Consider the following 15,159-nt stretch of genomic DNA (forward strand, 5'->3'; position numbering starts at 1 on the left):
TATTTTTATATTTAATAAAGAAAAATTCTACATAAAATGAATTGAAAAATTTGTTTTATTAGTTTGGTTTTTATATAATAGAAAATTAGTTTTGTATGGTTCTATGCAGAGTTTATAACGTTATTATTTGCGGCTATTTTAGTTATTTTTATATTAGTAGTAACTTTAACGCTTTAATAGTAGATAAGGCTATTATTCCTATCTTTTATATCAAACTCCGGCGTTTTGGTTTCTAAAAATTAAGCTTTTATTATTACTAACAATTATTATATTTCCTATCGATAAATTTTTCAAAAAAATGATTATTAAAAAAGTTTCAAAATTAATTATAATCTTCTTCGAAGAGAATATTATGAAATAGAAAAAATTGTGAAAAAGATTATTTATAATTTATATAATTGTATCACTATAAATTGAAATATCGTAGTTATATAATCTTCATTATTAGAATAATGGAAATCTAATATATAATGATTATTCCTATTTTGAATTACTACCATTTTATAATTATTACAAAGCTAAGGTTTATTAAGTCTCAGTTAATATTATATTCTTATAATTAAAGTGTATATATATATATATATATATATATATATATATATATATATATATATATATATATATATATATATCAAGGAATGTTTATGCGTAATTTACGTACTCACCAAAATATCTTTATCCTATCTTACTTATACTCTACCTATCCTATACCCCTTCTTACTTTTGTTATTAGCTATAGCCCTATCCATACTCTTTCCTCCTTAGCTTTAATCTCCACTTTTCAATAACTCTGATATAGTATCTTACTTATAGCCGTGTACAGTTACATTTTTCATAAAGCAAGTAAATGAATTCGGTTTTATTAAATCGATTCTGTAAACTCTGAATAAAGAATTTATTTATCTTTTAATTCTTTAATTGAAATTTAATTATCCTTTTTTCTTCATAGGAAGCAATATTTTATCGGTGTTATATCTATCTTTTTAACACTAATCTCATAGCCTATTATATTAGTTGGTTTGTTATATGACGGATAAATGGTTCTTCTCTATGTAGTTGTCCTTAAAGATAATAAAACTGCTATTCGGGGCCATTTTAGCCCTCTATTATTTATATTTTATTAGTCGTTTTAATACTGGACGAGGCTATTATTGCCGTGTTTTATATTACATTACGCCCCGGCACTTTGTTTTTCTCCTTTTAAATTATTTATTATAACTATACATTATTTATAGGGACCTAACTAGCTAGGTCTCTACGTGTAGGAGTCTACCTTATGGAGGTTAAAGAAAATCCAAAGTTATAAAATTTTAATATACTTAGTTTTCTAATGTATTTATTAATTTCAATATTTGACTATGATTCGTTTTATTGACATTATAGTATTATAATCTTATATCTTGTTTTTTTTTCGTTGTAAATTGCAAATTTATATTTCACTTTATGTTACTATTAATAAGTTTTGTATGATGTTTAAAATCTTTATAAATTCCTTTCTATTTGTATTGTTTGATTTAATTATGAGGTTAAAGCTAAGATATAGGCAAATTATTAGTTTAAACTTTCCTCAAAGCAAAAGGTTTAAAGATTTGGTTCTAAAAACTTATTTAATTATTACAAATAGTTAGTTTATCAGCAGTTAATGTATTCTATTTCAAATTATTTAGATTTTTTACTTTTTTTCGTTTAATAGAACGAATATAGTTTTTAATCAGTATGATATTTAATATTTCAAAGTTCACTCCTATAGGAAATAATACGGTTTTGGATAGTATTTATGAGGAAATATATAGAATTAACCTCCATTTTCAATGATTGAGTTAGTAGTATATTTCATTCATTAGTTATTTATAAAACAAAAATAAGAATCTATATATGTTTTCTAAACTTTGTAATATTGTTATTAACGATTTTTTGAATTGTTAATTATAAATATTAATTTTATTATTATCATAAAAGATATAGTTATTATTTCTTTTCTTTACACTATACTTAAATATTTCCTTGAATCATTTATTTTTTTATCCCCTATTTAGTTTTATATTGAGCATTCTATTATATAATCAATCAAAATTACTTGGGAAGAGATACAATATTCAAGGTATTCAATTTTTTATTAAAAATTATAATAATGGTATAATCATTCCAGTTTTAACCATTAATTGAATTAATAAGTATATACAGATTATAAATATTCAACCAAAGGTTTCTCTTATTTTTAATAATATTTTCATTTCTGAGTAGAATAGTACAAATTGAAATAACATTCATTATCATTATTATTATTAGTAGCGATAATCGACTTTTATTATATTTTTTATATAAAATAATTTTCATAAAACTTAAAATTGATTACGGATCTACTTTTAATAATATAGTATAAAGGATCTTTCTCTTTTCTAAAAATTAACGATATGCTGTGTTTTTATACTAACCTTTTGAGATACAATATAATAAATAGAACATGTATCTGTGTTTAAATAAAACTTTGATTTACATCAATTACATTAGAAAATTAAATTTAATTAACCAAGGAAAACTGTAAATTTTACAATTACGATTATTCTTTTGAAAAAGTAAGTATTATTTAGTTGCAAAGAAAGCATATGATTACTCCAAAATTAAATCATCTTTGTTAATATTTTATATATAAGTAAATAGTATATTTTCTTATTAATTTAATTTCCAATGTTAAACTAAATATATATTAGAACGTAATAACCTGTGCTTAATTTAATAATTTAACAACTTGATAACTTTCAATGATAGTGTTCTAAACCTTGAAGAAAAATTAGATAAAAAGAGTTCGCATTTCACTTTAGAAAAATATTAATTAGTATAAAACATTATCATCATGATACTAAGAAATATTTTTTATTAAATATTAAACGCCCTTTTTAATTATTATATCTATTTTGAAATTTTCATTGTCAAACATCATATTACATTAAAATTACAATAGATTTAATATTTTAGTCTCATAATTAAATAATAAGTGGAAAAAAAAAATTTTAAAAAAAAGGGTTATAAAGGCTTGAAAACTACTAAAAAGTCCATCAAAACTATTATACATTTTAAGATTCTTAAGATTTTTAATTAAATAAAATAAAAAGAACAGCTACAAGATTAAGATGATATTTGGTTAATAGAATAATGTGACGAACCCCTGTACAGAACCTCTAAAAGGGATACGGGTTAAAAGTAACTTCTAACAATTAGTTCGGTGCAACTAAACAGTACACAACAAGATATCTTGATGTAAACATTAGATACCGTGAATATAAGCTTAAATTGCATACTGCGGAACTATCTATTTACACTAGCCAGTTCTTCTATATATATAGACCTTAGGACCATGAAGTGTTTATACTGTTATAGCCCCGATTACTGCTAGCACATTGCATCCTGCAGAGTGCTCGTCGTACTATGCTTTCGATCACCCCGAGCATTTTGCATCCTGCAGAGTGCTCGTGGGTCTTGGCGCCATAGCACTCCTGGCCGACCCCAATTGGCTGTCTCCTGCTTTCCTAATGATTGGCTGGGGACGTCCTGCGCCCCACATACTGCGCGACCTGCCGTTGAGTTAACTGTGACAAATAACGTCTAATTAGTTAATTATTAAAAGTAATAAAAATATTTAAATCAAAAATTGGTACACAGACATTTTATAACCTTGAATTTCTTTACTTTAATCCTTATAAAAAATTTTACTGTTTATATAGGCCTAACTAGCTAGGTCCTTATAAGTAATAGAAAAGAAGTATAGTTACTTAATTATTCCAAAAAAAAAAAGGTATAACCTAATACTCTTTGACTTTAGCTTCTATAAAGAAGCTCCCTACTTATAGAGATCTAAGTATCTATAAGTAAAAGTTAACATAATAAAGCTATGAAAAAAAAATTGTGAGTGAAGGAGAAAAGTGTTAGCTGTAGGAAAAAGATAACTAAAGCTATAGTATAAACTTTGCCTGGCTCGGAGTATACTATTTTACTTAGACTGGCGGAACCCTAACTTTAGATATAAGCAACATTGATAAGACTCTATAAGCTTATAATCTATACCCAAGATGTAAGCCCTCTACCTAATACTCTAGAGGTAACTACTTCTCTTACACTACGGGGTCCGCAAGTGTCGTCTTTGTATTAATTCTATACACCGCCTCTATTAGACTAACTTCATTCTACCCGGATATTCCACATCCTGAGCTAACTACTCGTGCGTAATCTATACGACCAGCAACCCCACTAGTATTGTCCTCAATCCCATTCCTCTGGTCTCCCACTTCCTGTTCTCCTCTTTTATTATACCTCCCATTTACGTTCTCTCCCCGGTCTTCCTTCGCGTTCTTGTTTGCGCAGTTGCACAAACCTTCTCGCTCTGGCCATGGGCGCATAGCAATATAATTGCTGAAGCTACCCCAGTATGACGCGGACCACCAAACGATTCACAGAACGGCGGAAAATCGTCGAAGATGACACCAGAAGCCAGATGCTCCAGCCTTTCACCATAATCAGATGTTCCAAACCCCTCAAACCTCAACTTCCACGTGGTAGGGAATGGCACCATCTCATCCCACTCCAGAGTCAGGTACGTGTCTGTGGCAGGCTTCAAGATTCGGCCACTGTCATATACTCCTTTGAGCCTTGACCTTTCTTTCACCAGCGACTTCTCTTTTTCCAATCTCTCTTCGGGGTGGGCATGTGACAGCTCCTGGAGCAGTGTCTCAATCTCGACGGTTTTCTGCTCCACAGCAGCCTTGATACTTTTTACGCGCTACGGGGCCATAAAATTGGAGAATCCCTCGTACGAAGAGTCGAGCTTGATCCTCTTGAGCTTGCCTTGCGTGTCATGTCCACGGCGTAGGTTTTTGAGTTGTGCCAACACCTTGATCATGGTAACCAAGCCTAGAACTGCCACATGTTTGGGCTGATAGATGGCAAATTGATGCGAAAAGTTGGATTGGTAGGTTGGGGGCTCGGTGTCCCAGCAAGATGCTGTCTTATTGCTCGTGGCTGTATGAACGTCATTTGTTTTGACTTTGTTTGCGTGGTGTTAGAATACAACATGTCGGTCAAAAACTTCCAGGTAGCTGTTATCATTTCAGTTTTGTCGGTAACTCACAATGTCGCAAATAACAGTGTCATCCGGCTGAAGGCTGAGAACAGTCCCCTCGCGATCCCCTAACTTGACTTGGATATTCCCAGTGGCGACGCGAACGGCTGGTAGCTTTACGCTGGATCGCTGGGCGTTGAACCAGAGTCCTGAGTGCCTCGTCATCGTTATCACTGCCATTGAATACTGCAAGCTCCTGGATCTTGGGCCAGTCGCAAGTGGTTTGGCCGGCAGGCTCTACTTCCCGCCGCTCAAGCTCTGCTCTCAGATCGTATAGATCATCGAGTAACATGCTGAGAACAGAAGTAAACGCCAACACGGAGGTGTAAGCGCTTTCAAGACCCACGAGCAGAAATATGGCAGCGGCTTTGCCCAGCTCAAGCTCATTTGTCAGTATGTGTGTTGCAACATTTAGCCCCAGTGTTGTCATTTGGTGGTATGGTCCCTGTGACTTCCAAAGAGCCATCGTCTGTAAGAAGAAATCTTCCTTGTGATCATGCTCTTGTTCGCTTCCACTATGATGCCTTCTTCCAACACCAGCCTGTACAGAAATCTCATGGACCTTTTGAAAGCTAAACGCCGCTTCAGCATCTTGTCTCGTCTGCATTGTACAAGAGGTATACTTGGCAGTTTGTAATGTGTTGGTAGATATCGTTCTCGGAATATTTTGCCAAGGGGTTAGCTTCGCGTCTGACCATGTGGCCCAACCCCAGGAAATCGGCGACGTATCTGGTTACGGCTGGAATTGCATAATCTCGCGTAACATCCAAAGAATAGATTTTCCTGCCGCCTAAGGGGTCCATAGCAGCAGACTCACGCCTGATGATCCCCCTCATGAGGTTGGTGAAGTACTCAGCGAGAGCTGCAGAATCATCTGGGCTCTGTTTAAAATGCCCCTCCGTCGAGGCCTTCACAGACGGCTGGCGTGGGCATAACACCGCTACCATCTCAGGTGGAGGATCCAGAGTGTCCAACCGCACAGGATGAACGATGACATTGGACTGATCTTGGAAGAGCGATCTGATTTGCAGTGCATCCTTCAGATATACTGGTTTGGAGGGCTTTCGGGGCTCCGATGGTTTGGTATCGAAGGTGTACTTGATCTGCTTAGGAATGCCAAGCCAGTTCTTCTCGCCCGCCTCGGCTGTCTGGAGGTTCATGCGGAACTGTTTACCATATCCTTGTTCTTGTGCGAGTTGGGCATTCTTCTCCGAGGTGTAAAATGGATGGAAAAACCGGATCGAATCAGCTGGAACCACTCGGGAAAAGCGCGCTGGAGAAGCTGATGGAAAAGAGAGCTTTTGAGAACGTTGTTGTCCGGCGTAACTTCTTTCATTCCCCATGAAGTAAGAGAGTCTGTGTTCCAATCCACCGTGTAGAATCGATCGGATCTGACTAGCGTGATTGCGTTGGAGAATGTGGCAGCCCACAACGCCGAGTCAGCGTCGCTCGGTCCCGGATCCCCATTCATCGCACTATCAGACTCGCAAAAGACACCAGGATAAAGCTCGACTTTGTCAGGGTGCTCATACAAGTCGCACAGCGCCTTCTGAACAACAGGGCTCTTGCAAATGCTCTCAAAAGTGTCGTGACGCTTGAGCCCGAAGAATTCACGGAAATCATTCAAAGTGCCCACACCCCATTTGCGCGCCTGATGAATACCCATTATCTCGACGGCCCTGAGGCATCGTGGCACATTGTTGGGTCAAAAGTTGGCTGAAAGAAAACCGGGATCGTTAGCATAGCTGTCTGGTTTCCAACATGGACAGCAAACTTATCAATTGAGTCATCCATCGAGTCCAGCAGCTCGTCAACCATCTCTTGATCATCAAATAACCCGGTTAAGCTGTTGCGCTTGAAGACCTTCTTCCCTGCTAGGTTGCGTTCATTGTCCTCCCTCAAGCCAAACTCCCTCTCCCAAACTAGAAGCTCAGGCTCTTGAGCCTTCCCACGAGCCTCCTTCGACTTCTGCATCAAGTTGACAAACTCAGGAAGAGTCATATTCTTCGGGGTCCCACTTGTTGTCTTTGATGAAGAACATATCGCGCATGGAGTCTTCAGCATATCGTTCATCCCTGGCAGAAATGGCGCAATGGAAGCGATAAAGCAAGTTGAATTCAACTGTTACTTGATTTCCCAGCCCGCGTGTCGTGGTTTTTGCAGCAGTCTCGTGGACGCACGGATCGAGTGTGAAGTTTGTGACATGGGCGTGGAAGCCCATCAGAGCCCGAAGGTAGTCATGGATCGACACCTGGATGTACAGGCCACATGTGATCAACCGCGCGGTGTTGAAAAGGTCGTCGTCGAGCTTCTTCCATGCAGCGTCATACGCGTCACAAAACTCTTCAACTATCTTCTGGCAGGGGGCGTGCTCATAGACGTATGTCTCCAAAGCCTTGACGGCTTTGGCAAACCTCGGACTTGCATCCGTCCTTTTGCCGTTGGCCACAAACTCGTCGTAAGCCTTTGCATACCAGGCGATACTCAGCGAATGTATCAGGCTTGAGTAGACCAAGCCTGTACTTGTCGTCTCGCACCTGACGCTGCATCTCCTCGTTGAAGCCTAAAGGGGGGAAAGATCGAGGTACGAAGATGTGTCCGAGATGTTCTTGTCGCCATCATTGGTTCGAAAAATGTCGTGTATGATAATGGTGGCGTGATAGATCAGCATGCTGGAAAGTCCAGAAGAGCTGTTCCGTGCTTCCTTGCCTCTGGCCATAAGTCGGTCCAAATGTCACCGGGATCGGGAAGAGCACCGAGTGGGTGAGTCTTGGACGGCACGGTCTTGGCGTAAGGGGCTCCTGCCTGTCCGAGATGGGGGTCCAGGGCGCTGTTGAGCTTGCTATCGGCAGCACGGTACTTAAAAGCATCGCCTAGGTAGGTCAAGGGGGGATGGAGCATGCGGTCGTACTTGGTCTTGACTTGGCTCTCAATAAACTTGGCCCTGGCCTCACTGCCGTTCGACATGAAGCCTATTAACTGGGCTCCTGCTTTGATATCCAAGGTCCCATGCTTTAGAAACATGGCCACGACATTCTTGATTCTGGGAATGTTTTTCAAGTGAGAATTCTATGTAGATCGCCAAAGACCCCGAGCTTTTGAGCCCGCCTTGTTCTATATAGGGGTTAACGCCTACTTCATGATACGCCATGCTACAGGCATGTTCAACAGAAGACTCACACCGATAAGTGTATCCCCATGAAACCCATTTGGCAATTCCGTTGTGCTCAGGCTTGCCAGCTGTTTGTCCAGATGCTCCAGCTCTTGTTGAATTTGGCTGGCTTTCTTTGCCGCACCTTGGTTGACACGACTGTTTCTCTGGCCGTAGGCTTTGCCATTTCCATCAGTATGACCGTTGGTAGAGAAAAGAGGTCTTTCCAAGTGGGACGACATGGCCGAAAAGTGACAGTAGCCCCAGTTGTACCTGGGGGACGACCAAATGCTTGTGAGATGGGCAAGCAAACAGCGAAGCAATCGCTAGCTAATAATCTGTGAATCACCGAAGAAGACAAACGACGCCTTGGAAGAAATAAAACCACAAGTGGGGTAGGTAGGTAAGGAAGCGTGCATATTTAGCAGCGAGTCCAGGTTTTCTTTTTGACTGGAGCAGTCATGTTGTCTACAGCTACCGGCCCTTCCAGGCCCAAGAGCAATACTTTCCCGTTTCAAGATCCAAGACGTTTTCAGCTTCGCGCCCCATGGATACGGATGTGGGCTGCAACTATTGACTTCATGTCCCAACATCATATATCTGATCTCCAGGTTGGGAAGTGTGATCCGAGCTGAGGGTTGCCTATCGATTTGCTCGAGTGCCTAGCCAATACTTTCACCGGGCAAGCTGAATCATAAATGTCGCGGGGGCGGTAACTGAGAGCGCTCAACTCGAGTCCAGATTAGCCCAGTCAGTTTCAGCTGAGCCTAGAACCGGGTGGGTGCGGTGACTAGGCAAAATATGGCTTGCTTTGACTAGCTGTGCTGCAACTTGCATCAAGCCATGCTACATATGAAGCACTTGTTGGGTTCGGAAGACACATGGCGATAAGGGATGGGCATCAGGCTGACTGGAACGCAACCCGGCGCTCCCACCGTTGAACAAACTGTATGCATGTGCTAGGGGAATATTACTATAGGAGGCTGGGCCTTTCTGATTGCGCATGAGTTTCTCGCTGTTGGTTTCAGACTCGGTCGATTTTGGCAAATGATTTGATATTGTTCCCACGAGTACTTCCCAAGGTGGACATTGCTCCTGGCGCTTGATTTGCCATTCTCTCCTGCGCCCTGCCAAGACATGAGGATCAGGGAGGTACCTAGGTATTGTAGTTGTCTAGGTGCCTACGTATCTATGTATGTCAGATGGGTGGCTTCATTTCTTCCGGCTGACCACAGGCAGCCACCCTGCTGTCCATCAGAGCTACTTTCCACCACCGTATTTACCTTGATTACTGTACCAATAGCCCCTATCCAGAGATCTAGACAAGTTATTAACCTTTGCATGTTCAAGTGACAGCCCCAGGCCTGCCCTTTCATCCCTCACTCCACGCACCCTGGTATTCCCAGTCAAGCTCATCTTATCTTCCTCAGACCTTTGCTGTCGATTCTGTTACACACAGTCCCCTGGCCTGCCATCATGTCCATGTCAATAGCTGCCGAGTTAAACGATGTTGCAGTGGGATAATACACACGACCAAAGCCAACCAACATTCGCAGCCCTTGCCCATTGTTAAATGCCCTTGCAAACCACGGGTATCTTCCCCGCGATGGCAGGAGCTTTCACCAAGCAGAGCTTTCGGCAGCCCTGAAGAAGGTCGGCCTGTCCCCGACACTTCGCCTAGTACTCAGCAACCCCGTGATTCTCGAGCATCAGACAGCAGCGGCAAGTCAGCAGCAGAGACCGGCCTCTTCATGGAGCAAGCTGTGGTATCTCATGCGGATTCCGTGGGCAATCTTCTTCTCCTTTTTCGGCATGCGCAGACCCGGACAGCAGGACGTCAGCAGGACGACAGCGGCGAACCGGTGCTCGATTTGGATCAGATTGGGCTCCCTGGGGTTGCAGAGCACGACATATCCCTTACACGTCGCGACGTTGCCCAAGGCGATCATCTGAAGGCACAGCCGGATTTGGTCGAGGGGCTACTGGCATCCTCCCCAGATGGCGGGAAAACAATGACAGAGGAGGAGTTCGCCTTTCTGCGTAAGCGTCGGATGGATGCGCAGAAGCAAGACAACCCAGGGCTCTTGTACGGACCGTTGCAGCATCGCATTAGCTGTGCTGAGATTGCGCTTGTGCTCTGTGTTTTTGGAGACGACACCAAAGTTCCGTGGGAATATGTGCGTGCTTTGTTTGCCGAGAGATTGCCAATCAAGGAAGGATGGAAGCCACGCCGCTGGTGGCGCTCGCTAGGTTTGATGGAGTTGTCGAGGACCTCAAACAGGGTTGCGCAGCTTATCGGCGTGAAAGTTGAATAACCATGTTTTTGACCGACAGTATGAAGCATAGATAGATCAGACCTCGAGTTATTTAGATACTTGCTCCAGAAACTATCAATATATACGACCATATCCAGCTGAAAACTCGGGATCCCGTCCGCTCTCCCCTGGATAAGTAGCTGAGAGCTGAACTAGTACTCAGGTGGGTGACCACGGTGGAACCCACGGTGTTGTATGTTGTTTTGACGCAACCAAAAGATTGTTGATCTTGGCATTCTTTTTGCTTGCTGTGGTGCTGTTATTCTTTTCGGCACTGTGTTATATGCAGTCTAGCTGACGGAGAGCACGCGCCGTCCCACCGAGCCGGCAACTCTATTTTGACCTACCTCCATGTCTCCGTCAGATTGTCAGAAGAGACCACCATTACGGGAACCTGCGCAGATGACACGGTAACACACATTATCACAGGATGGCGGCACAAATCCGGATGACAGGAGCCAGGCGGGCCCTGGTTGCATGTGAGCCAATCAGCTGGCACAATCATGATTTCCCCTTCTGCTGCCCGATTACGTTGTATGGGCTGCAACTTGGCCACGGCTGGTGACATCGTGTGTCGCTGGCGCAGTCAGCTGCCGCACACGACAAGGCACATCGCCAGGGAACAGCCAGGAGACAGCCAGCAACGACTGCCAAGCGGCCAGGCCAAGTAAAGCTCAACCAATGCCGCCCTGTCCTGCTTGGCACCATGCATCATCGACAGGTAGGCACTTACTTGGACACTCACTTGGGTTGGGTGGGATATATAGGTAGGTATCTTTCCCTTCTTTCCCCGTGTGTGTGTGTGTGTGTCGCCCCTTCCAACTTTGTCTGCCTGCTCTCTCCTCGCCCTCATCTTGTTTTGAATAGCACCAGCATCCCTCCCATATCATCCATCGTTCTGTCCTCATGTCACACCCACGGCGAACTCCTGCTGGCACTCCACGGGCCCAGTCTATTGGCTTTGAGAAGCGGACGCGGAGCGAATGTGGTTTTGATGATGTCGAGTCGTCGCTGGCCCCATTTGGCGTTTCGGCGTCCCAAACCCACCAGCGCAATCTCACCAAAATCCTCTCTTACCTTGGCTCTCGAAACCCGTTCCCTGCCCAGATAGGCAAGGACGATATTGTGTGGCTGCTGGACAATGTTGCCTTTCGAGCCCAGAACGGGAACTGGCATGCCGAGTTTGTCGCCGCCGCTTTTGACCACCAGGCCTCGCCCAAGTTGGTCGATCTCGTGGGCGACATCGCGTCCAGGGTTGGCTTGTCCAAAGGAGACAAAGAGGAAGCCACCATCGAGAAACGTATTGCCCCCTTCGTCATGGAGGTTTTGCCCGGGAGACAAGTAAACCTCAAGTTCGACAACGCTACCGATATTCGTCTAGGGCCAGGCGGGAGGAATGGCATCAGCAGCGACGTTAGGAAGGTCACAGATGGCCAAGAAGGGGCTGTCACCGTGTCCAAGGCTGTCGTCCCTCAGGGTGTCACCGGAATGCTTGAAATGAAGACTGTTTACGCGGAACCTGAGGGATGGGCCGTCATCTCAGGTATGTGATTTTCAATTGCCTACTCGGAATTGCAGGAGCATGGGAGAAGCTGACTCAAAACATGATGTGGCAGATGTCGATGACACCATCAAGGTCACCCAGACGAGCAGCCCAGTGGGCATTCTACGCTCGACATTTGTTGTAAGTTAATCAACGGATGAGAGCGCCAAGAGGTAGAGTTAGGAAAGACTCACCATTGCCTAGTCCCAACCCACACCAATTCAAGGCATGCCCGAGCTTTATGCCTACATCCAGACCATGGTGACAAGCTCAGCACCGTGGTTCTACCTTTCTGCTTCTCCCTACAACCTGTATCCCTTCCTTCGAAAGTTCAGGGATGATTACTTTCCGCACGGACAACTTATCCTGAGGGATTCCAATCTTATGACTATCTCGGGGCTGCTGTCCAATCTTACCCTTGGTACTGAGAAATACAAGGTTGATCGAATTGAAAAAATCCATCGGTGGCTCCCACGAAGGAAGATGATTCTCATCGGAGACTCGACGCAAAGCGACCCAGAGGCCTATGGAGACGCATGTAGGATGTTTCCAGGTTGGATAAAACTGATCCTTATTCGCAAGGTTGAAGATATTGCGGCTGTCGGGATTCACGAGAAGAATGAGCCACAGAGGTTTGAAAAAGCCTTTGAGGACCTTCCCAGGTAAGACTATTGCCTGCTGATCTTGGACAAGCATTCTGAGAGCAACTTCTAATTGAAAAACAGAGAGCTATGGCATGTGTTTGAGGATCCTGCCGAGTGCCAGGAGTTGATACATAAGACGGTAACTGCTGGATTGTGAAGCGTTTCAGCGAGCGGCACAGGGAAGGACTTGGACTGCAGTGGGTGTTGTCCACCTTTATTACGTCACCATACCAAGTTGAGAAACATCTCGGAATAAGACCCCGCACCGCCTTACCGCAACTCTTCCCGAGCATGCCACCCCGCTCTCATCCCCTCGGTGGAAGAACAAACCTGACTCACTGTCACCATCTCTCCAGCAATATACAATCTTGCCGGAAGCGTGACCCCTAGCCAGTGACAATGGCATCTGAAACCCCAGCCAAGCGACAAAAGTCTTCCAAGGATGTGCCATACCGTCTCATCTACTGGCCTGGGCTTCCCGGCCGCGGAGAACATATCCGTCTAGCATTGGAAGAAGCCGGTGCTGAGTACGTCGACACGGCCCACCTCGAGGATGGCATAAACGATGTTCTTGCATACAACAGTGGTGAGCAACCCAAGGACGAAACCAACATCCCGCTCTTTGCACCACCGTTTCTGCAGCACGGAGACCTCGTCATCAGCCAGACACCCAATATTCTCTTGTATTTGGGGCCTCGTTTGGGGCTGGTGACCGACCTGGAAAATGATCCTGATGGGCTGTACAGGATCAACAGCCTTGTCCTCACAGCTCTTGATGGCTTGAGCAACGAGCCTCATGACTGCCACCACCCAATTGCCACAGGTCTGTACTATGAGGACCAAAAGGAGGAGAGCAAGAGAAAGGCCGAGGACTACGTCAAAAACAGGCTCCCCAAGTTCTTGGGGTATTTTCAACGTGTGTTGGAGTCAAAGGCCAGCGGCGACGGTCCGTGGCTCTATGGTGGAAAGTTGACATACGCAGACTTGGTCCTGTTCCAGGTACGTTGCACCACAAGAATTTGGTTCTCGTGCTTTGCGCGTGTTTTCTGACCTGGTTGCGCGTTTCACAGTGCTTGGACGGTTTGATGTTCATGTTTCCCAAGGCAACGACCAAGTTGGAGCGTGAGGGCAAACATGGGAAGGTTTTTGCGCTTCACAAAGCTGTCGCGGAGCGTCCAAGGATCGAAAGCTATTTGGAGAGCTCACGGCGACAGAAGTATTCCAACGGCGTCTATAGATACTACGAGGAGTTGGATTTTGAAGGCTGAGTTTTGCTATTCTTGGATATGTGCTCGTATAAATGGAGACTGTAACAATTTCCACGCCAAGATGATAAATGTTGGAGTTGGGAGATGGGTGTATGTATATCGTGCCTGTGTCGTCAGCTGAATGATGACGTATTGATTTGACATCCATGATTCTATCTCTCCAGATATTGCATCGCAAGCCCTAGTGTATTTTAGACCTAAGACCTTTTACTTTTTCAAGGCCGGAAATACCACCAAAGCTTTACAAGAACAATGCTCACTGTGCCGCCTGTACGTCTAAGATCCTCTTGGTTCACAGCAGCTGCCCGCCTTCATTGTATCACGCTCCGCCCGGCCGACCATTCATCCCGTCAAATACACGCACCCCCCCTGAATACAGTTCGTCCCGTATCGGGTTCGACAAGAAACACAATGCCGCCGTTTCCAAAGCCCAACGAAGAGCCACCTGCGCACAGGATGGTGTACTTTCCTGACATGACGACGGCGTTGCCGTCCGAATCAGGAGAGTTTCGTCGTGTGCTTTGGACAGGACTGTACTCGCAGGTTGTCCTCATGACGGTGCCGGTAGGAGGTGACATAGGGGAAGAGGCATGTATTACCTCACAGTGCCGTCTTGGTCGGGGTGAGTGGGTGCTAACGACAGCCGAGGCAGATTCACACGGTGGATCAGATCCTCACCTTCACTTCAGGCAGAGGTCTTGCACAGGTTGGAGGAGAGGAGCGGGGTATCAAAGCCGGGGACATGGTCGTCGTGCCTGCGGGGACCAAGCACCAGTTTCTCAATACTGGTCCTAACCCGCTCATTTTGTACACCGTCTACTCGCCTGCGGAGCACAAGGCCACCACTGTGCACAAGACCAAGGAAGAAGGAGACAAGGCCGAGGAGGAGGGACGGGACGAGCCTCCTGTCTGGAGCCAGCGGAGCAAGCAGGAGAATGAGGAGGATCGTCCAGTGGGCTGATGATGTGCAGGTGTTGCATGAAAGTGCTGGTGGTTTCGTTAGGGGCACTGTATGTCAAACTGGATAAGCATGACATTTTTATAAGCTTTATACACTGCTATGAGTTTGAAGAGACGGTGTTGTGTGATATTTGTATAAACCTGCCCATCAGGGGGTTATTGCGT

At 44.2% G+C, this 15,159-nt stretch overlaps 4 protein-coding genes across 4 annotated transcripts; all 4 read left to right on the forward strand.

Annotated features, from left to right (window-relative positions):
* Nucleotides 1–10,037: 10,037 nt before the first annotated feature.
* QC763_0029020 (uncharacterized protein) lies at nucleotides 10,038–10,579 on the forward strand (the record flags this gene model as incomplete). Its single annotated transcript, XM_062905496.1, is given in 2 exon segments — nucleotides 10,038–10,097; nucleotides 10,109–10,579. 2 exon segments carry the CDS (start codon nucleotides 10,038–10,040, stop codon nucleotides 10,577–10,579), a joined length of 531 nt encoding a protein of 176 aa, XP_062767767.1.
* A 344-nt stretch (nucleotides 10,580–10,923) lies between these two features.
* Nucleotides 10,924–12,923, forward strand: QC763_200030 (uncharacterized protein; the record flags this gene model as incomplete). The annotated part of the gene is made up of 4 exons (XM_062909030.1): nucleotides 10,924–12,122; nucleotides 12,196–12,263; nucleotides 12,327–12,784; nucleotides 12,848–12,923. Exons 1-4 carry the CDS (start codon nucleotides 11,486–11,488, stop codon nucleotides 12,921–12,923), a joined length of 1,239 nt encoding a protein of 412 aa, XP_062767768.1. The 5' UTR covers nucleotides 10,924–11,485.
* Nucleotides 12,924–13,165: 242 nt separating this feature from the next.
* Nucleotides 13,166–14,034, forward strand: QC763_200040 (uncharacterized protein; the record flags this gene model as incomplete). Its single annotated transcript, XM_062909031.1, has 2 exons — nucleotides 13,166–13,765; nucleotides 13,837–14,034. 2 exons carry the CDS (start codon nucleotides 13,166–13,168, stop codon nucleotides 14,032–14,034), a joined length of 798 nt encoding a protein of 265 aa, XP_062767769.1.
* Nucleotides 14,035–14,286: 252 nt separating this feature from the next.
* Nucleotides 14,287–15,105, forward strand: QC763_200050 (uncharacterized protein; the record flags this gene model as incomplete). The annotated part of the gene is made up of 2 exons (XM_062909032.1): nucleotides 14,287–14,639; nucleotides 14,687–15,105. The coding sequence occupies 2 exons, from the start codon at nucleotides 14,287–14,289 to the stop codon at nucleotides 15,060–15,062; spliced, it is 729 nt and encodes a 242-aa protein (XP_062767770.1). The 3' UTR covers nucleotides 15,063–15,105.
* Nucleotides 15,106–15,159: the final 54 nt, after the last annotated feature.

This window comes from Podospora pseudopauciseta (assembly GCF_035222475.1).
Source record: "Podospora pseudopauciseta strain CBS 411.78 chromosome 2 map unlocalized CBS411.78m_2, whole genome shotgun sequence".
Lineage (NCBI taxonomy): Eukaryota > Fungi > Ascomycota > Sordariomycetes > Sordariales > Podosporaceae > Podospora > Podospora pseudopauciseta.